This window comes from Talpa europaea (assembly GCF_964194135.1).
Source record: "Talpa europaea genome assembly, chromosome: 3".
Classification (NCBI taxonomy): domain Eukaryota; kingdom Metazoa; phylum Chordata; class Mammalia; order Eulipotyphla; family Talpidae; genus Talpa; species Talpa europaea.
In genome coordinates this window covers 111,715,713-111,740,000 of record NC_140069.1, presented here as the reverse complement: position 1 = coordinate 111,740,000, position 24,288 = coordinate 111,715,713, and the positions used below count along the sequence as shown (strand labels likewise).

The 24,288-nt window shown below is 32.2% G+C and overlaps 1 protein-coding gene across 1 annotated transcript in view; it reads right to left on the bottom strand.

Annotated features, from left to right (window-relative positions):
* Positions 1-24,288, bottom strand: part of PCLO (piccolo presynaptic cytomatrix protein) — a gene marked incomplete at both ends in the record, with an annotated part of 281,873 nt that overhangs the window by 58,810 nt on the left and 198,775 nt on the right. Inside the window, 5 exons of the mRNA XM_084230265.1 lie at positions 581-631; positions 7,378-7,592; positions 8,882-8,949; positions 9,495-9,603; positions 22,947-23,072. Of these exons, the coding sequence (XP_084086391.1) occupies positions 581-631; positions 7,378-7,592; positions 8,882-8,949; positions 9,495-9,603; positions 22,947-23,072 (569 nt within the window). The remainder of the gene's footprint in view (positions 1-580; positions 632-7,377; positions 7,593-8,881; positions 8,950-9,494; positions 9,604-22,946; positions 23,073-24,288) is intronic.

The following is a 24,288-nucleotide window of genomic DNA, read 5'->3' as shown; positions in this document are numbered from 1 at the left end:
ATAAAATATGTATTATATATTATGTATAAAATCTGTATTTTATACATTATATATAAATATTTTAAAGTTTATATAATAATATAGGAAACCAGCATATAAGTGAAAATTTGTTAGCTACTGATAAATTTCATTTGCTAAATTAAATATTTAGCAGTTATTGTTGATTAGAGGAAGAGGACAGCATTAGACTGATGAAAATTTTAAAAAGGAACCTGCAAATTTTCAGGAGAATCTGACACGAGAGTAATATCTACACACCAGGCAAACTACTAGCTCAAGGTACTTATACTTCCACTAGTCTGAAACACATTCATCAAGTAAAAAGTAACTGAAGCATAAAACAATGATACTGTTAAGATGTCAGGTAGATTTAAAAGTATAAAATTCCATAGACATAATTAGATTCATAACATACATACTTATCTTAAAATACTATTTTATAAAACTGCATTTTTCCTTTATAGGAAAATTTATATGTTATACAATAAAAAAAGGTTGCAATAGTATGTTTACAATTTCAATATATAAGTGAAACGAGCCAAAAAAAGATAGTTATGATTTTTTTAGAAAACACCCATACCTGAATTTCTCCCGTAATTGGATGAGAGACAATCTTTGTTGCATCAGTAGACTGTAATATTAAAAAAATATATTAATGAATAGAGCATTCATAGAATTTATCATTTCAATTGCCTTCTGAAGTTAATTTCTATTTGATCAGAGCACACTATCTGGAAAATATATTTCACTCATTCAGCTGCTTCAGAATATGATATCTATGTATACTTCTCAATACAAATTTAATTTTTCAGATACATAAATCTATTTTTCATTTTGGAGCTATAACTTACTGTTTCGGAGTGATACTGTTATTCCTGTGGTAATATTTTTTCAATTACTTAAGAAAATGAGTAAGTGAATACTTTTTTTTAATGTCCTTAAAGATCTGTATAGTAATGAAAAACAGTATTTTTGTACAAGCGCTGCCCAGGAGCACAGCAGACACAAAGGTCTGTTCTTGCACTCCTTTGTTGGCTGCTCAACACCTCACTGCTCCCTTCCAGAGTACAGGGTAATCATTTCCTAATATTTCACACTCCTTAATTAAAATTTCATCCCACCTAAATAAGATTTCATTTCCTTAATTAATTCTATGTCAGCTGAGCCTTAAAAACAGTGAAGAAAATTATCTGGAAACTGATTCATACTTCCAAAAAAACAGTTCCTGACTTGCTTTAATGGAATATTTGTATAAAATGGGAGATGATGTCCCTGAATTTCAGGCAATGTGGTACCAATAGAGGAGAGAGAGTTATTAAAATGGCTGCCAGCTTATTACCTTATTTCCTACATAATGTTAGCTGATTTTACTAACTAGAAAAAGAAAGGTCTGGAATATTTAGACTGAAGTACTTGTTCTGCTGTTTCTTCATATTTTTAATCTAGAAATGAAAGTTATCAAAAGGAGGGTGCTATGGTTCCATCTAGGTGATGTTCTGTGAAATAACTAAAGTATAAAAAGATTACAATCATTGATAAAAGTTATAGGGTAAGGGCTAAATTTTGTCAGCCACATAACCTTCATTATTTCAGCTCAATTATAAAAAAAGTGCTATTATTAATACAGAATCTGGTGGCAAAATATAAACTTTTCTAAGTATTTGAATAATTATATTTTCCTTATATAATTAAATTATATTTATAATTATAATACTTTATTGCTGAAGTTTTAAGAAAATAAAACTGAATTGAGAGAAAGACAACCACACAAGTGCTTGAAACTACATCTCACCTAAAGATGGGGAGTTTACTAAAACCAGATATTCTTATATTTCAATGTAGGAAAATTAGGGAGTAACTGCGATAAAAATTTAAAAATAGGACCTAAGAAAGCAGAGTGATTATTACCAAATTATTTTGTTTTGTTTTTGAGAATTATAGCTCATTTGACCTATGATCATCAAGTGTATATAGAATAACACAGAATAAACTGAAGTACCATTTTTAATTGTTCTGGGGTGTGGCAGTAAATTTTAAAGGGCAAAGTGGAATATTTTAATTTATAGGAAGAAAGAGTAATATTTGTGCACACCAGGCAAACTACTAGCTCAAGGTACTTATACTTCCACTAGTCAACTTCTTTCCTTTCAGCTAGAGCATATCTTTGTGAGGCTGGTTTTTGATGATTGTTGTGATTAAAAATGTACTGAAAGAAAATCCCACAGATCAGTGTGGAACAGGAGATGAGTGTCAGCACTACGCTGAGTCCATGGTTTGAATAGTGTGCAATGCCTATCAGTACACACAGTTCATTGAAAAGAACTTAGTTGCTCACAATGAAATAAAATAATGAAATCTATTTCATTTTATATGTATTTTTCCCAATGGTTACTCTGATGTTAGGATATAAATACTAATTAAACTGTTTGGATCTAACTACTCGATAACTAAAACTCTTTTCAGGACCTAAGGACATCATGAAAAAAATGACTGAGACTTTTATGGTGCCAGGACCTGTGAAATTTGGAAAAAGAGGAAATATTTTATAAGAACACTTAAAACTAATGTATACTGGAGCTAAAGAATTTATACTATGAGTTGGAAGAAATATTCAGACATTAAAGATAAAATGAAGAATGTTTAGTCAGAATTTCAGAGACAAAATAACTTGAGAACTGTAAAAAAAATGAAGATCAATTCATATTGAATTAATTTAAAGAAAATAACTTAAAGTACTTTAATATTTTCATATGTGCATTCTGTTGTCAAGGTAATCAAAATTCTGCTGATTCAATATCTTTTACTGCATATTTAGCAAGTAGCTATTATATAATTTGGAACCAAAAACTTTCATTCAGATTTATTGAGTATTAACATAATTTAAATATGGAAAAAGTAACCAAATATTTCTTTTGTAATTTAAGTGTATTTAAATCATTAAGTTCATGTTTCACCTATATTTATTCAGAGACAATCATTTAGAGTTGTATTAATGCATTAATAATTATGAGTAATCATTTAAAATGTCAAATAGATAGTGTTTTAGGTGTCTAAATGCATGAATATACTAACTATAATTTAAATATTTTAGTTTTAATACATTAAATTTAACATATTTTAAAGTTTATTTAGTCTCATATGTAATAAAAACATAGAGAAGTTATGACTATTATTCTTTTAGTTATTGAAGAACATAATATATGTATATATATTACATTGTCTGACTCAAGGATACATAAGCTTCAAACCATCATTTGATGTTCCTATAATCTCTCAATATATAATTTCTAACATTACAGGATTGGGAGAATAAATAAAGTACTACCTTTTCTGCATATTACATTTTGATATGTCAAGAAATATCAGTAAATTAATTCATCCAACCATTCATTCATTCAGCAAAAATGTTTCAGAAACTCCATACTGGCTAAATAATAATGATAAAACCAAAAAATGATGAATAGTTAATAGTCATTAACTATACCTCAAGAGTATTAGCATTTAATGACTATACATTTCAGTTATGACTATACATATATTATTACACCCATATATCTCAAATAAATACCATTATCATCCAAATAGAATAATATGTGAGTCATATAGGACATTTTAAGTATTCTAGTAGTCACATTCAAGACATAAAAATTAGCAGGGAAAACTAATTTTAATATTTATACAATCTATGTAGCCCAATATATTAAAAATGCTGTAAATACACCACAAATTAATCTGTTAATTATAATGAGATGTATTGCATTATTTTTTCATACTAAGTCTTTGAAATTTGTGAGGTAACACACCTCAGTTAGGACCAGCTACATGCCAACTGCTCAACTGCCACATTTGGGTAGCAACTACTGTTATAGGCAGTGCACATCTAATGATTTGCACTTTAGCAAATACATATAGGTCACATTTTTTGGCATAGGAAAGAATTACATGTGTCACAAAAACTGTCAGTATCATTTCCATAATATTTGTCCTGTAATATCTGCTTTCATATTCTACTCTTCACCAAAAAAAGTTAACACATTAAAAAATCAAATATTAAATCCCTATAATACTACAGATTCACAAGTGTCTTTGATGTTAGATCCAAAATAACTATTCTGTTACTGTCTTGTGCAAGCATCTACTATATATTTAGGGGATTATAAAGAAAGAAAGAAATGGCTTTGGCTCTTAACCAGGTTGCAGCCAACTGGAAGGATAAACAAGTACAATCAACATATAAACATCTGACAGTTGTGGGGAGAGAAGAAAGAAGACAGTATAATCTGTGACTTTAGGAACGGATTAGAATGTGTAAATACTTCCCAGAGGAAGGCTTTTTGTATTATTTTGCTTAAAGCTCATCACTGGCCCTTTATTTCCTTCAAACTATATAAAAGTCAGGAATGGATTATAATGACTTTAACAACCATTTAGGCTTCTCCTTTATCTTACCTATATATCTTTTTTACACCTATGATTCGGGAGTGGAATTTTCTGCTTCTGAAATTTTTTTCATGCTGTATCCTCTGCTTGGAATATCGCCCTCTCCCCCACCCTTTACCAAATGGGTCTATTAACTAAATACCAACTTTCCTAACACCACTCTCCTAAGTGCTCTCACTCTACTTCTTAATGACTTCCAACATTACACCTTCATTGCCTTGGTTTACATGACATTCTTCCTCTATAATTAGGTCAGCACTTCAAAAAGGCATTAGGCATTTTACTTACTCTAAGAAATCATTAAAACCCAGGTTGCCAGTCCCTTCCCTAAAGTTTCTGATTGAGCAGGTCTAGGTCAATAATTTGCATTTTTAACAATTCCCAGATGATACTAATCTTATTGGAGCTGGAGAACACCTTAAGAAACACTGGTCCAAGTAGTACTCAGGGGAGGAATTTTATCTATCTTTGTATCTTGGATACCAAGTATGACTCCTGACATAGAGGTGGCCTCTAAAAAGGTCTGGGGAAGCAGGAATAAATTGGAAGCCCTAAGATTTGACAGCATTATGCTGTCAAACCTCCCAAGGAAAAGCATTGATGAAGCCCTTTTGGAGCCAACAGAATAGGGTCCTCAGTGCAAGTTGTACAACAGATATTCCAGGTACCAGGGATGACTTTCAAAGAGCATAGTGACCCAATTAGATCATTGTGCCACAGATCAAAGAGTTGGAGCAAAGTTTTAGAGGAAGGAAAAGAGACTGATGAATGTGTTAGCAGTAGTGAGTGCAACAATGTTGGCAAATATAATGTTAAATGATAACAGTACTTCAGAGAAGGTAGAAAATTACTAGAGACTTACTAGAAAATTAGAACTCACAGGAGTCAGTGACTGATTGGATTATTATGAATAAAGAGAAAGAAGAGCCAAGGTGTTCTTAAATTTATATTTCACTTGCTGAGACGATGATAATGTAAATTGCTAAAATTAAAGATTACAAAAAAGACACATGATGTGTGAGTCTGGAAACTGCTAGTAGTGTTTTTCATGAATTTTAAGGTTTTTTAGATGGATATACTGAGAAAGCAATAAGAAATATCAACTTGTAGCTGAGGACACAGCTCCCAGCTAAAAATAAAATTGGAGAAAGCAAGCATATAAACATTTGAGGCAGATTTGACCAAAAGAATATTTTAAGAAAAAAATCAAAGGAACCCTGTATCTGTATTTTCTAATATGAGAAAAACCTGAAAGTTCATAATCTATTTTCTACTTTTAGTTAAGGATCCCATTAGATTTATTTTGTATGTACCTAACAAGTAGTGATTAAATAACAAATGGATATATAGAAAATCTAAGAATATAAAAAAAATATAGGCAATATTACATGAGATTGTAACTGCAACATTTATGAAGAAATGATCTTCAAATGCTTATAAATTAAAATTAACATAAGATGGAAACACAGAAAACAGAAACTAATATGAATTATAATGGTATTTCATCTGATTATAGATTTTATTTTTTAAGGTAACACCAATTTATAACATTGTTACAGATTATTATTAACCAGTTATCAAAACAGAGCCCCTGTTAAGAAATTCTTCAAACTTGACACATAGCTGCACATGGTAAAACACAGTTGTGTTAAAATTTATTTTGAAATTGTCTAAATATGCTTGAAATTATTTTTAGTGAAGACTTGCTATGTTTAGTTTGAAACAAATTAATTTTTCATCCAGTAATTAAGATCATCTTACCTTTGTTGTTTGCTTCTGAATAAAAGGGAATTTTGGTGACATCTGCTCATCTTATACTTAGTAAAACAAGCTTTGTATTGTGAAGCACAGTCATCTTACTCAAAGCATAGCTGGTTCCTTCCAAATATCTCACCACATTAAAAAATACCTTTATTCATTATTAAACAAACAAACAAACAAACTTTTCCAATACCCCTATTGACCATGCAGAATGTTTCTCTACTAAGAGTAACATCTGTGGGCCTGGTGGTGCAGCAGTTGAGCGCTGGGTTGCGAAGCTGCCTGCAGCCTCTGCAGCGCCGGTTTGATCCCCGGCTGCTCCCTGGCCACCAGAGGAGGGTCTCACATGGTGTGCAGACCTCTCCTGCCGCCCGCTGCTCCCCTCAGCAGTGTGCTTCGGTCTTTCTGCCTGCTCTGCTCCCCGCTCTGGCTCTGGTGAATTCTTTCACCCTCCCGCGCTTCTGATTGTACCCAGTGCTTGTATAAATAAATAAATAAATCTTCAATAAATAAATTAATTTTAAAAAAGAGTAACATCTGTGAGGGAGAAATTACACATTGCCTATATTTATAGCTGCTTTTACAAGGAGAATTAATTAATTCTGTGTTCTTTAGTTCTCCAATAACTTTGAAATAATGGTGTTAGAAACATTCTTTCAAATAAAGATTTACATCAAGTGAAATTTATTAGTTTGGAACTAGGGATATAATTTAAAAATGGCAATAATATGGCTCTGATTTTCCTTGCTTAAACATCTTTACTTAATAAATAAAATTTTGAAATATTCCTAAATTCTCTTTATCTCTGTTTCTGTTTTACTATTTGTTATGAAATCTATGCAAGGTATATCTTGTTTCCCAAAGACACATTGCTAATGTTCCACACACAAAGACTCAGATTTATGCAAACACAAAGAAAAAGAACTAGGAAATATGAAGCATCAGACTTCTTTTTCAAGTGACTTATAACTGTTAAAATACTTTAAGAGATGGATAAATCCATTTATCTTGATCAGCTATTTACTCAGAAAAGTAAAAGGTGTTTATTTCAATAGATAATTAAAAAAAGAAAAAAATCACAAGAAAAACAGCTTTGAAAATGATATTTTATTATGTCTTGATCTGAAAAAAGAGCTAGAAAATAAGTAAGCAGAGGTCACACGGAACACTGCTCACCTTGCCGCTGCCATGCTTCTTTTTGCTCACGGAGGGTGACCCAGGTTGCCCGGGGCTGGGAACAGAACTGGATCCTGCTGAAGTAGGACCTGAATGAACGTGAGATCCTTTTTCAACCACTGATGACAGAACCAGTGGTGACTGCTGGAGAGAAACCTTCTGGAGCTCTGCTGCCAACTGCTTTGGATCCACCCCTGGGGATTTTGCTTTATCCACTACAACAAAATGAAATGGCTTTACATATTCCTCAGCTTCATAAGTACTTAATATCATGGAACTTATTGAGGTCTAGCTGACAAAACATAACTTATAATACAAACTAACTTGAAAAAATAAATGAACTACGTTTTTACTGTTTACATATGTATATCTAAAGAACTTTCAAAGACTCAGAAAGGAGTAAATAATGCTGATTAACAGAGGAATATGGAGTTTCCTACTGTATCTTCAGAGAAATGTTTTTAATGTTTTTTATAGAACTGTGTGAATAATTAAAAATTCTATTTTATCTTCAATAATTTAATTTGTATGATTGGTTATTCTGTCTTCTCTAAATCTTATATAGCTTTTCATAAGGCAGAAATTTCAAAGGGTATGCTTATGTTGCTAGATGAATGAAGATTCCTCTGGGCCTTGATCTGTTTTTTTTTTCAGTGCAATAACCCAGACTTTTAGAATACTTCCTAGGCTGAACAAAGGAAGGGCTCAATAAATATTTGATGAAGGAGTAAGTGATACATGTGATCTTATAATTGATCTAAATCTATATTTGTTAGCTAAGGAAGAGTTAAAACTATCTCATATGTACTTACAAAAATACATTATGATTTTATGTATTATAAGGAGGAAATCAAAAGGTTCAGAATAAGAGTTCTAAAATTCAGATATGCTATAGGGCCTCCCCGGTGGTGCAGCGGTTGAGCGCTGGGTTGCGAAGCTGCCCGCAGCCTCTGCAGAGCCGGTTCGATCCCCGACCACCAGGTGAGGGTCCCACATGGCGCGCAGACCTCTCCTGCTGCACCTGCTGATCCCCTCAGCAGTGTGCTTCATCAGTCTGTCAGTTCTGTTTCTCACTCTGGTGAATTCTCTCACCCTCCCAAGCTTCTGACTGTACCCAGTGCTTGTATAAATAAATAAATAAATCTTTTTAAAAAATTCAGATATGCTAGAAAGAATCAAGTATAATCCAAAAATTATAGAAGAACAAAAATTAATGGTTCAAAAATTACTCTTATAGGATGAATTTATTTGTAAAGATTTAAAAATATGAAGTAACACAGCAAGAATTTCATATGAATTTCTATAATGCAATGCACAATTGTATTTACTAGAATGCTAACACTGTAGATATAATGCTTACATTGACATAAACATATAAATATCTACCTATAGCTCTATTTTTGCTCTATGCATATGTCTAAATCTTCATCTAGAAGCCAGTTACATCTGGCCTCTTTATCTACTTTGCCATCTACATCTTTGTGAACTGACTGCTTATGCCTACCAGTTTTTGGTGGTTCATGAAGTTCCAGATGCTGTGGATTTTCAGAATCTGATAGCATGTTGAGGTCCCTAAAAATTGAAACAAAAAATTTAAGAAAGAAATTGAGGAAGTCTGGACAAAAGACCCCTTTTTCCAACTACCCTGATTATTTTTTCAGTAGGTAAATGAGAAGTGGTTAATGATTTAAAGCAATTTCAATGCATGCTCACCCGTCTAACCAAATATACATTTGCAATGCTGTTAAAAGTCAGAGCTGATAAAAATGATTATTTAAGGTGAAATCTTTATGGATTAAATGTAAATTCATCTTTAAGTACTATACACATCCATGAAATCTAAATGGGTTTAGGCTTTCATTTAAATGAGACATGTTTCAATAAAACCATGAAAGGGGAGAGCTATTGACATCATCAGAAACAAAATCAGCTGAATTCTTTCTGTGCTTTATTTAGACTTTGATTCTGAACACAAGGAATCTATAAAACTTGTATTCACTCTATTTTCTAATTACAGAAAGTCTTGCTGACTGGCAAAGGTTCCACCTTAACAATTTTAAATTAAAAGAGTCATGAATAGCCAAACAATGGAAACAAAAAGATGGGGAAAAACTCACAGTCTTACACATATTTCTGCTTCCCCACTTTGCTGACTAATGATACTCTGCACTTCTTCATATGTTTTAGAAGTTAAAGGAACTCCATTCCATTCCAATACTTGCATCCCTAAAAAGACAAATTTAAATATAAAATGAAAAATGTTGCCTATTTCTAATCTGGGTCCACAGGGTGTAGACGAAACCATTTTGTTTTTTTAAAACCAACTTAGCACTCAGCACACCATTTCAGAACAGGAGTTCAATGTTCTCTGGAACATTATACCAAAATCATATGTAGTTTGATCTCATCAACTGACCTGAACAGATAAAATATATCTATTACAACATGTAAGACGGTACTTTTGAAAACCTACTAAATACAATCAAATGCATGCATTTTGTTCACACTGCTATAAAGAAAACACATTATTGAATACACATTGCTTAGACCTATTTGGTGTAGGAAAAAGAACAACTACAACCACCAATACATTTTTTCAAAGGGAATAAGCCACTGACAGAATGTAAACTTTAAATTCTATGTACTTCATATTCTACAGTGGGGTAGTAGAAAACAAAGAATTTGCATTTTGTTGTGAAGCTCCGCTTAAGAAACTATTATAACTTCAACTTTGCCTGTAGTAATACAAGGTCTTGTGCTCGGCAGGGCCAATGCTTGGTTTAACATTTTGCTGCAGCCACCTTGAAATTCTTAATAATGTCTGAACAAAGAACTTTACACTTTCATTTCATACTTGGTCTTGTAAATAGTGCTGCTGGGAGCATTTCATGTTCCCTCTCCATCTAAAAAGATAAATTTCATATAAAACATAGCAGTAACATATTATTTTAACATGATATATTTAGTTTTTAGTCCATATATATGAGCTGCGAAAATAATTCAGGGCTTGTATCTGGCATTAATTACATAGTCCTAATATATCACTAGGCAATAAACATGAGCTAGATGTAAATTACATACATATGTGTGTGTGTATATATATATATATACACACACACACACCCATGCACATATATATATGTATATATATACACACACACAAAAATTAGATGAAACCATCGAAAGTTATAGCGGCCCAAATATTTGTGAATGCTACCAGTCCACCTGAAAAAAAAAGTCTATATGCTATAATGATTATAGTTTAAATACAAATCATGTAGAACAATTACTTTTTAAAAACATTTTTATTATGGTAGCATTAGTTTACAACACTGTATATGATTCAGATATACAAGCAATTAAGTTTTTAATGAGCTTCAAAGATGCCTATTTGAAATTTCCTATTGCATGCCAATGAGAAATTCTAAATATGGCATGACTGATATTCTGAGAGTTTTAATGATTTTGATAACAGTGAAAAAACACATTAGCAGTTGCAATCAAGTAAAGGAAATGATATACTATAGTGAAATGGCAACAGAGGTCCATAAAAACACCCACAATAACACAAACAAGAATGCCTTTTCTATAACTTACTCCAAAAAACTTTATCTTCAGATGGGTCTTAGGTTTATTTCAACAATCCCAAGCTGTTATACACATAAAATGAGAAAATTTTATAAAAGACAGTGATAATACCACTAAAGAAAAATTTAGCATATAGGAAGAGGAAAAGCACATGGAAAAACACATCTTTTTTCAGTCAGGATAGAGCACATTTATGGACAAGTGATTTTGAAACAAAATGAATTAATGGCATTATAATCCAGAAATTGCATTGTCTTTTTTTTTTTTTTTTTGCAGGAGACATCTATGAAAAGAAACAGATGCATAATTTTCATGGTTTTTTCTCTGTTAGAGTCACTTGTTCATCTTTTACATACCAAAAAGGGGCCAAATTTACAGAACACAATTATCCAGTCAAACAAAAAATGCTTCTAGTCACAAAAAAAGGAAAATTATCCAGAATCAATTAAAAATGCTGAAAAGATATACAGGTAACAAGGGTTTTCCTAGATGTACATAGGTCATGAGCTACATAATCTGCTCTGTTTCATGCATGATATATCAACTTCTTTCCTATCCCTGTTTTCCACCAGAGTTGGTATTGTACAGATGTTCAAGAGATTTTTGCCAATTCTTTCATCGAGGCTTGATTGCAATAGTATCAGTTATTAGAGGAACTGTGACTACTTAAACTGAAGTCACTTAATAACACCTACCTTCCTTTGTTTTTCCTAATTTCTACAAAGACTCTAAGAACCTTTCTAAAGTAACCAAGTGAATGTACAAACCCTCCTTTGGAATTCATAATGTGGTTTTTGCACTTGTAAGAATTAAGTATGATCTGATTTCAACTATATTTTGAAAGATACTTGTTCATTATAAAATCCCATAAACTATTTTAAAATGCTTATAAATAAAATATATGTAAATAATGATCATATGACATGTAAGTTCCACGAAATATTTGGTAAATTATTAAAATTCTGTAATAAGTACCTCAATGGCTTTTAACGTAAGACGACACCTCATAAGAAAAAAACAACATTGATAAGGCCTGGAGCTTATGCAATTTTAAGAAAACATACAAATCTATGAATATAAAACTAGACACACATGAATTATTTGATAAAAATCTAAAAAGGCACTAAAATTAAACATTAAAAAGCTAGCAAAACCCATAACCACATATTTCTTCACTTGTCCCAGTCTTAATATAAAACAGTACAAGAAAGGAAGGAACCCTGAGAATTAAGTTTCATTTGTATCACACCCATTCTGATCTCATTTCTTTATTCCATGAAATTTGTGTCACAACCTTAATTCTAGTGCCTAAATTTCCATTTTATATAACATACTCAACCTTTCATGGCTCACCTACCATCACCATCCAAGTCTTACAAATCTTTGGGTATATAGTTTTTTCTCAAGATTCAATCCCCTAACCCTATACCCCTTCAATAGGTAAAGTGTCTTACAAGTATGCATTATAAGAGTGTCTTGCAGAAGATCCCTTACATTTAATGCGGAAGTCCTGTGACTTTCTGTGATTTGTCAAAAGTCACACAGACAAGGAGTTGATGAGAAAGATTGGTCCAGACACTGGGAGCCAGACATTTGACACCTAACCATGATTCTATTCATAAACAACATGTACTGTCAGAGACCAAGAAAGTTACACGAAAGACCAAGAAAGTTACACGAAACAGATATACATCGTATGTCTATAAATGTTTTAAAAATTTATTTTGGCCTGATATTTAAAATACTATACAGGTAGCAGAAGTCTGCAGCTGTCCAATACTCCTTTGTATGTAGTCTGAACTTTAAAAGATTAATAGTCATCTATGCAAATAATTTTATTTACCTTAACAAAATAGCTTCCTTAGACTAATGCTTTTACAGTTAACAAAGTTTGAAAAAATAATAGTTCCTTTCATACTAACTTAACACAGTGAGACATCTTGAAACATTTTAATGTAAAACTAAGATAAAAGAAGACTTAGAGAACATAAGAAACTTGACCAACATCACGAAGATTAATTAATTCCGGAGTATGACTCTATGTTTGTTCCTTTTCCCATCAGGGTTATTCTATTTTCCTGCAGTTCAGAACTCAAGCCCGACAACTAGATATTATCTATGCATGTTCATATATGGGGGATCCAGAATTCAAGGAAATATAGCAAATACTTTTACCATCACAGATCATCAAAATGAATGTAAGCAGTCTTTTCACTACTTATAGCAATACCTAACACCATATTTTATGTCTCTGAAACATTATTTCTATATCTGACAACAATTTTGCCAATTGTTACCCCAATTTCCCAAAGGAGAACACCAAGGAACTAAAAGTTAAAATATTTATCCAGGCAGTAAATATCATAGCTGATTTTAAATCTAAATCTGTTTGACTCTGAAAATATTCTCTTTGTACATCAGAGATGTTAAAGCATTGACTGGTTGCTTCCAAAATAACCACTTACAGTTCACCCAAAATGTAACCTGTTCTATAATATACTGATTAGACAAATCCAGAAATTTTAGTACAGAAACAATTGTTCACCAAGAAGTAATATCACTTGAATACACATATGTATTTCAAGGCATGCCACTGTTGTAGAGAAAAATAATCGAATTAGGGTTTGGAGTATTGTATATACTAATGTATATACATAAAACAGGGCAAGTACTTCGTTTTTTCAGGTCCCTATCAGAAGTATTATAATTCATAATTTTTCTCCAATAAAAACACACAGTTTTTTTCTAATATATTTCAAAACAAGGGGATAAAGAAGAGAAATATCTTTCCTGTCCTGGCAGGCATTACAGTTAATCATTAATACCCATGTAAGGTAAGTATGATATCACTGTATCCTAAAAATAATGTATTACAACCTACCAGTCAGGTACACCTTTATATTTTTCTTTCAACAAGGTAGTTTCCTAAATATGTTATTCTTTGTATCAACATGAAATGTGATCTTGTGTCTTGTGTGTCTGATACACCAGGCTGCAAGAATTTTGAGAAATCTCCATGCTAATGACCAATCCGTACCTGGTAATCCCCCTGGAACAAGAACAAGGAAGCTCACTCATCTGTGTGGTGTTTTTCTTGATCGCCAACTTTGATCACTGCCATGCCATCTGTAACATATGCCAAAAAAGCATAAGCAGAAATAGAGACTTTCTTGCCTAGGAACATTCTCCCTTAAGTTGCACAGGAATGTGTCTTTCAATTGGAAACTAGATCCTCTAGCATAGATGTCTTTATAACAGGGAATTCCACAGGCCAACTTCTAAAATAAAAATCACCACACCAAAAATAGCAATCTCACCTCCACTCTAATCACTATTCTCAACCATAAATCCAACATCATATTCTTGCCATAAACCCTGTCAATTCATCTTTACAAAGAGCTTGCAAGCTAGATCAGCAACACCTACACTGCAAGAATTTGAAATATCTATGAATTTGATTTACAACATAGGCACATTTCCTCACAGAATAACACTTAGATGAACAGAGATGAACTGAGTTTACAGCTTAATAACTTGGTAGAAGCTAACCTTCTACATAGCTCTGGGTGAATCTACAAACAAACCTTAGATATCATTACTTTAACTTTGTACTCTACTACTCTGTTTCCACTGATTCACTAAGCAGGTTTTTGACACTATAGTAGACTTCAAAAATGTCCCCCCAATTTTATTTAATCACAATAAATAATAATATCAGCATGTAATTTTGATAATATTTTATTAAATTTACTTTCAGTTGGAAAAATTATCAATATAATTGCTAATTACTTTGGGTAATTGGATATAAGATGTTTAGTTCTTGTAGAGTCATCGTTCTTAAGAAAATGTTGAATTTTAAAATTGTCATGCCAGTCAAGTGTTTCACAATTGTGATGTTATGATACAAAATGCCAGGAAAAAATAATTGGGAGGAGAAGTTCAAGAATTCTAGAGATTAAATAAAGCTTAGAATGAATAATAAGCACATATGGGATTAGATTTAGCTCATCATACTTTCTAAACAAAATTTTATTTTACTTAATCCCTCTACTTGGCCTTTCTGGAGATACACTATTTTTTATAAATTGATACAAAGTGGTACAAAATTGTTAATAAGTTTAACAATTGCTACTGTCATTTATTTTAAGTCCTAACTGACTTTACTGTATTGATTCAGAATACAATGAATAAATCTCTAAGTAGAGCAAAGGTGCAATATTGTCAACCCACTGAAGATTCAGATAGAGATCATTTTGTAAAAAAGGATTTTTTGGGCCAAATTTATCTATACTTAAAAATAAATACTATCAAATTTCAGCATTTATTTTCCAAAAATGGAAAAGCTGATTCTAGAATATATATGCAATATCAAAGGCCAACAATTGGCCAACAAGGGAATTCGGTTATAGATAGTCTCTGGACCTATAGGAGATCCTATAAAATGCTCTGAAAGAAATATCTATGGAGCTGAAGATATTTAACATCATCTCTACTAGTATTATTATAGGTCCAAATTAAAAGGTAGTACTGGCTAGCTGATACAACCCCAATGAAAATTTGGTAAATTTTATTTTTCTAGACTGTGAAATGGATGCACCTTGAGATTACATCAACTTCTCCCTAGTCTGGAGAATTGAAAAGAATAGCAAAACAAGGGTTTACCCACTAAATGTCAGGTCTTAATATGAAAATTTCATAATTAAAACAGTATGACATTGATTTAGGGATAACCCACAGACTAGTAAGCTAGAACAAAGAACTCATAATTAGCATGTATAAAAATCGGTATGTGACAGATGGGGTATTATAGATCAATGAGCATAATGACACACTGATAAATGCTACATAGGCACCTGATTAACCATAATGAGGTGGTGGAAAACCTAAAATTTCTTCTCAGACCACAGAGAGATAAAAAGCTTATTCTGTCTTTATGTACATTATATGAAAAGTAAGATTTTATAATTTTAGAGGAAAATATAGAATTATATTTGTAAGACTTCAGAGAAGGAAGAATTTCATAAATAATATAAAACACTTATAAATCTTAGTAGAATAACTTATAATTTGACTATACTAAAATTTCAAGTTCTATGAGATAGAAAATAAAAATACAAGTCACATGCTAGGAGAAACCAATATACTTGACAAAGGATTATAGACAAATGTATAAAGTATAAAGATAAATGAATTTAAAATACACGATTTCCCAATTAAAGAGTAAACAAAAGAATAGGGAAACGACAGCTGAAAAACCTGAGAGTTAAGAAAATTAATAGAAAATAATCATATTCAACATTACTGAAGGGAAGATAAATGAAAATTAAAAAAACCCTATTGTTGGGATACACATGGGATATTAATTCACAATATATTTTAAAATGAGAATGTAGAGAAAAAGGAACAATGCTGCAGAGTAACAAGAATACTAACATACCACTGATTACTATAAAAAAGTGTGACACTAGGGAAAGAAATTTGCAAAAATCAACTTTAATTGAATAAACCAAATATTTTCTCTTATCATTTAATAAGACCCAGAAATTTAATATGAAGGAGAAAGACCTGCACAAGTGCAGATGGAGACTTCAAAATACAGAATTTCTTGAAATAGTAAAAAACAAACAAACACAAAAACTCTCATAAACAGCCTAACTAGAGAAAGTTTAAATTGTAAAAATGGAACAATAAAAATAAAATTATGTCCCATATTTAAAAAAGAAGAATTAGAGATAGATGTACTATTTGCCCAAATTTCATAAACTTTATGTGGCTAAAATAACTGGTTAAGATACATGTAGATATAATGTATTTATAATTTCATAAATAATCAAAATGAATCCTTATATAACATACGAATATATACATAAAACTGTGAAGGAAACCAAGTAAAAGTAGCTTGAAATTAAGTCTGATGTATTCTGGAGCAGTGAGAGAGGTTTGCAAAAGGAATGGTGACTATAGGATGCTTTAATTGACCTATAGGTATTTATTTCTCTAAAAATATGAAATAAATATGACAAAATGCTAAACCTTAAAACGATATGGTTACATCGCTGCTTTGCAAAATCAGTCTCTACAATTCTTTTTTGTACTATGGAACAAATCATTTGAACATTTGTACAAATGAAAATTATAGGTTAGTGTTTACTTAAATATTAATTTGTATATATCAAACCATTATTAGGAAGAAGTTGCCCTTGCTCCCTTCTCTTCACCCATAGAAGATGTGGGTGATGTAGGTATCTTAGTGGATGAGGAGATGAAAAATAAGAATAAGATGTGTGACTCTTCTAGGACAATTTTCCTGTGGGGAGGGCCTCATACTAAGGAAAATGATGTCCACTTTTCAGGAATTAGTAAACACCAATGCCTGCCTTTGGAGAAATTCAACCATTGTGTTGGTTCCATTAAAAATTTACAAGATTTGAGGGCGATACACACTCACCACTAAAGTGCAAATGAATCAGAAACAGATGTGTCAGGCAACAAACACTTACACACAGAGCTTGCTATTTTGAGTTCAGAAGATTAGAAGATTTTTATCTTCTAATTTAAAACTCCTGTTTTGTGTCCTTCACCCTCCTTTCCAAATTACAGAGCAAACAGGATGTTTTGATGATTCTGAGGTAGAAAAGAACTGCTGGCAAAAATCCTCATTTCATACTCAGCCAACTCACAGAAAGATTTTCTAATTCTATTTTCAAGATTAGAGGGGCTTTTCTAGATCAGTAACAATGAAATATCCATCCCCACTCTAGAGATCTGAATTTAAGTTAAAGGCAAAGACACAACACTAAGAAAAAACCTAAATTTATGAGCAGTTAAACTCAAAGTTGTAAAAACATGTGCCCACAGGAAATAGTTTCTATTTTGTACATCATTTCTGAAAAGATAATAGAACGCTATATTACCAAAGATGCTGTCATCAGATGATGTCTTAAGTGTGCATGGTTATTTACAAATAGTATCATTTTATTTGCTTTCCCTAACCCTGTCAGGAGTGACTTCTTAATAAGTACCTAACTTTGCAACTGAAAATGATTTTTTCAACACTCAAAACTTCTTTTCTCTCATCAAATGTAACTAGTCACTTGCTGTAAAGGCATAAATTGATTTGTTTTATAAATTGATGACACTTAACATTTTTTTCCCCACACTTAACATTTTATTGTTAAGCATTCCCCTTACAAAATACCTTGAAAAAACTGGCTCCTAGGATAAAAATCCAAATTCCTTAGGTGTCCAAAGTCCTCGTGACCCATCTTCTATTTACAAATCCCCTATTCTACCCTAGCCTTATTTTGTTTCTCAGATTCTTATACCTTTTTTCTAGCCATTTTTACAATTTCTTCAGCCACCTTCTGTTAAATGCCTGCGGGTCTTTGCACATGTGTTTCCTTTTCCCACCACACAATATCAAGGGGAATCTCTTCTATAAACTCTATTGAATATCCAACTCCAGCCCAAACAGAAAGGATCCCTTCATTCTTTGGGCCATCTCTGTGTCTTGTATTACAGAAATTACCATAGTGTGCTGTGATTATTTCCTTCTGTCTCCTCTAAAATACTCCTTGGAAGAAGAGCAATGCCGTTTCTGCAGGTGTATATAGGGAGGGTGTGCAGCGTAATATGGCCACAGGTGAGCTGCAGCTGAACGGCTCCTGTTGGCTCCTGCTTTGCCAGACAAAGGAGAAGAACCCTTCGTGCTTATATGTTTTCTACTTCCCATTCAGTGACCATAGGCTAGTAACTTGAAACTGACCAGGATGGGAATAATAATACCACCACAGGCTAAATCTCCTCCTGGAAGCACTCTGGAAGAGTCCTCCTCTTATTGGTGTGCATGTGCTCAAGATCTAGCACTCATTTCTATATATATTGTCTGAAATCTTGTTTTGTTAGGTGCTGTGCTAGGCACTGAGTATGTACAAAAAACAAAAAAACATCCATGTTAAGGGACAAAATAGATATAAGCACAAAGTGGGATGGAATACAAAGAACTGAACCTGGTTTTTATCAGAGAACAAAGAGTCCGTTTGTCATGAGATAATGACAGCTGTATTCTAAACTCCAAAGATGTGGAGATGGTTGGGTTTTGGTCTAAGAAGAACATATAAGGATTTATTTTTAAAGCAATTCATAATTTCAAAATGTAATGATATTGAGAAAGATTCACCAGGTAAAATAGAGGAAAGAAAGTTTACTGCAGAGGAAGCATCTAATTTTCAAGATCATTAGTTAAAATTCTTATTATACTGAACTTGGTATTGATATTGTAATATAAAAAGGTATATAATCAATTGTTTAAGGAGCAAGATTTAAAATGAAGGTGACAAATTGTCAATATACACTCAAAGTACAAATAATAAAATTTCCCACTTAAACAAATGAGTACTTTCAGATTCTCAAATTAGTTCACAGAGAAATAACATCAAAGATCAAAATAAGAGAAAATATTATACACCATTAAAAAACCCAGCAGTGACGAGCATTTTAAAGCCATATAATATTGGTCTAAAATTGTTAAGATTTTTAATTCTAAAGCAAATAGCAAGAAATCACACTTTAGAAACTTAATTAAATTTGTTATTTACTTTTTCAGAGATTCAGTCTTCATTTTTTCAATAGAATAAAAACTGATGATGTGCTTTAAAAGGAAAAATAGTAGGTAGCAAAAGATCATCCTTTTTATATTTGTATTTGTTTAAGAATATTTGCTAAACATTCTGGGAAAGAAACTAAGATTTTGGAAAATGAGGATCCCTTAAATATTTGATTGTCTGAGTTTCTACACACAAATATTGTAGCTAATTGTACAACTCAGAGTGGTTTAGGAAATTCTGATTAATGGAACACTCTCTATTTGTATTGTTAAACATTAGTCAATGGTACACAAGCTAATATTGCTACATTATTCAACAAGATAGACAATACTGTTGAGAAGACCTTTCAAGAAAGGTTGACTAAAGGGCCTCCCCTGGTGGTGCAGCGGTTGAGTGCTGGACTGCGAAACTGCCCGCAGCCTCGGTAGTGCCGGCTCGATCCCCGGCCACCTGCGAGGGTCCCACAAGGTGTGCAGACCTCTCCTGCCACACCCGCTGCTCCCCTCAGCAGTATACTTCATCAGTCTGCCTGTTCTGTTCCCTGCTCTGGCTCTGGTGAATTCTCTCACTCTCCTATGCTTCAGACTGTACCCAGTGGTTGTATAAATAAATAAATCTTAAAAAAAAAAAAAGAAAGTTGACTAAAGATCATTTTTCAAACCAATAACCAAAGCAGTGACTCAGAAAGTGTACTGGGAATTTTTCCCTTTCCATTTAATGTTAGTTACATAAGTGAGTACTTTCAGAATAGCAATTGGCTTATGAGCATCACAAAACCTACATGATTGCTCAGCATATTTCAAACACATAAATCCAAAGAATAATATGCAAGAGGACATTTAAAAATATCTGTACTCTCCTTAAAGTCAATACAGTGGAAACAGCTTTGCAATTTGGAGTGAAAAGTACAAAATTCTATGGTTAACCACTTTTCATTCATGTTTTAAATCAACTAGAAGACAATTCTGGATCATAAAGGTTGAGTCTATATGCTTTTCTATTCAGAAATGCAGAAAGATAAACACAAAAGAGTTAAAAAATCAATTGCCAAGTCTACCAGGAGTTCAATATACAGAGGAGAAATCTAATTGCATAAACACAAAAATTATCTATCTATTGGATCTATCATCTATTTATCTAACTACTTATCCATCTATCAACTATCTATTCACATATGTATTTTTTTTCAAGGAAAGAGTTCAAATTGTGTTCAATTAGCCACTTTTATTCCCTTCCAAAACTAATTTAAAAAAATCAACGGTCAAAGAAAATTTAAAAATTCTAACCCCAAACCCAGTCCTCAGATATATTATGGCTGGGAGAGGATAGGTACTGACTTATAGATGGGAGAAAATAATTCCAGTCAAAACAGCAACAGGAATCTAGTAGAAATACTAAAAATTACTTTATTAAAGACCTATGTTGCAAAAATGAAGTAAAGGTAGATATCAGAAATAAAAAATTATGTGGGCCTCCCTGGTGACCTAGGAGTTAAGTTTCAGTGCTATGGCAGTGAGGGCCTGAGTTCAATCCCTGGCCAGGGAGCTAACCCACATGATGAAGCAGACCTCTCCTATCTTGCCTACTGCTCCCCTTAGCAGTGTATTTCAGTAAATCCCCCTGTTCTGCTCCCCACTCTGTCTCTGGTGAATCCTCTGTCTCTGCCCACACCTCTGCTACACCCCAGTTCTTCTATGCATAAATAAATCTTTCAAAAAAATTACAAACTATGAATGTGGGTTATACAATCTGACTCCAATCAGAGGATCTTCGCACACAGATATATTTTGTTTGTTTTGTGGAAAAACTTTGTAAGCATCAATAATTAGTGATCATATACTCCCAACATTAAAAATGGGTTTTACTTCCTGTATGTGAACTAGACTACAACACTAAAAGAGTAACAGGGCATTACAGGATAGAGTCAGAGAAAATTGGTACAGATTCAGTGATTTGCTCATAAATGTTATATTTTGGTACTTGACTTATCTATATGTCTAGCTCTCCTAACTTTCCCTGTTTTGTGAACACCATTCAGATATTTTTATAAAATGCTTTCACTTATATATTTGATAATGTCCTGGTAAACTGGCATTCTGAAAACAAACAAGCAAACAAACAAAAAAGGCCGGATTTGTAGCATTTGTCTATTTCCACATGTAAATAATCCCAACCATGTTATTATGTTATGCCATTAATGTTATGCCATTGAATGCAAAACCGGAAAGACGTGTGCACAGCATATCTTGTGAGTTGGTACTGATTCCAACACTATGATGAATAAATATTGCCTCAGATCTATGTTTATTCTAACAGTCAATAAAAACATCCAGGAACTTATTTGTAGATTCTAACACATTAAATTTAACAAAATGACAGTGAATTAATTTTAACATAACATTTTTAACAAACAAAACCAGGCAATAGGTAACATTTTATTAAACTAAAAATAACAGAAAAACACTTTTCAAATAAGTTTTAGTTAGAGTAAAAGTTTAAAGATAGGGTAAGGCTACAAAGTAAAAAAAATACAAATAGTGTCACTGAAAGTCTGTAAATTTTATCTTAGTTTGGATACTGTTAGTGATCATATCATCTAGTTGACAAGTGAAAATTATAATTTTATCTTTTGAAAATAAAGTTGCAATATTTAACTGAAAGGAACATAAATGCATGTTTATTTACATATTTTATGATTCACCAGATACATATTTAAAGTTTATCATTTTAAAATGACGATGATGCTATGAAGTAGATAGTGTCTAAAGGAAGAGCATACCTAGCTCAGGAGTTGACAAACTTTTTCTGTAAAGGCTCAAAGAATATGTATTTTAGGCTTCATAGTCCACTTAGTCTTTTCTTGACTACACTTCTACTACGTAGATGGAAAATACCCCTGCATAATAAGTACATCAATGATCCTATATTCCAGTAACTCGGTTCACAGAAAAGGCTGCAGATTAATTGGGCTGTGGGTCATTCACTGTTTGCTGACCTGACACTAGCATGTACTCAATCAGCAAATATTTTTAAGGTTCTGATTTTAATATAATTTTTCTTAGCATTTATGAAGAATTAATCCTGATAAAGCATTTAAAAAAATATTGCCCCAATAGGTTAAGAAAAAAAATCACTAATGTTTTTAAACAAGGGATTCCATAGTGAATCAACTGCCAAAAGGACAATGCAATTGAAAATAAAATTAATGTAGTTGTGGACATACCTTATTTTATATTACTGTGTCAAATTTCATAATTAGCCATAAGAAGAGAGGTTTACTTAGACAGCAAGGAAAGAAGAACTTTGCATATTAAATTGAAACAAATTTAATATGATCATAGTCAACTTAATTTATTTAGATATCCTTATCCTTACCTTCCATAAGTTTCCCTGTCTGTTCTGCACTTCCCCCAGGAAGAATCTTGGCAATATAGGCTCCAATTTCTCCACCATGTCCAGGGATTTCTTTACCACCCACAATTCTAATTCCTAATCCATTACCTGTATTGAAAATCAGCAAATTATTAGCAATAATTTAAAGGGAGAGCAGTTATCACAAATTATAAGGTACACAGAAAGTATACTCTCATACCCAGAGGCTAACTGAAACATGAATATTGGAAGTGTACACCAGTAACAAAGGATATTATTCTGATTTCAATAATAGTTAATAGGAAATAGGATTTTCTGAGATCTGGAGTTTCAGATATCATTTTAGACAAGGTGTACAGTGATTAATCTGATAATAACAAATACTTTTTTTGGATTCAGCAGTGCCACCAAGATATGATGCAAATATTTTATACATTGCCAGATACCTTATAAAATTTTGTATAGATTTTCCATAAGAAATTTTACAGCATACAATTCACTTATGAAATTGAAGAGCATTTTACTTACAAAAAGGCCTTAATGGATACAAGAAATTGAAAAGACAATCCAAATATGAAAATAATTATAAATGATAACATATGATTATAACTTATGAATTATTATTCAATTTTTAATCTAAATTCATCAATTATCAGTGTGTATCGACATGGCACTTTATCATGAGACACAAAATAATTACTCTTAACTGATAAACAATTTAGTAAACTGTTCTGTACTCCTTAGAACAGATTTTTCTCTAATTGGCCACATGGAATAAAGCTGGAGAATGATTATTATGAGGAATCAAATTGAGATGGAAATTAACTGTTGATATTATAAATTTATTATTTTATCAAAATTAGCATGTGTATAAAATACCAAATATATATATTTTTTCAAATGTCAAGATATTTTAAAATGGAAACATTAAAAGAAAGCAGAACTGTTTTCATTAAATGGAAACAGCTAATTTTCTCTTTATATTTCTATTCTTCCCATTCAATGATTGAAGCACTGTTTTCAACTCTTAAATTCTCCAAAATTCAAAAACTAGGTCTCTTCCAAATGCTGTTCCCTTCTCACCTTACTCTTCAGAACAATCTCTAGTCATCACCTACACAGTTCAGACAAATACACAGTAACATTGAATCTTGCCACTCTGCTGGCTATATTTTGGTGAAACATTGGCTCATTTCCAGATGATATGACAGTTTCAAATGAATCTAGTCTCCCCATTCTTTCTCCCCTCCTTCCCGACCTTGTCTTTATCCTTTCTTTCCTGTAATTCCCTTCTTCCCCCCCCCCTTCTTCTCTGCTACCTGACCCTATCTCTGTTTGGTCATAG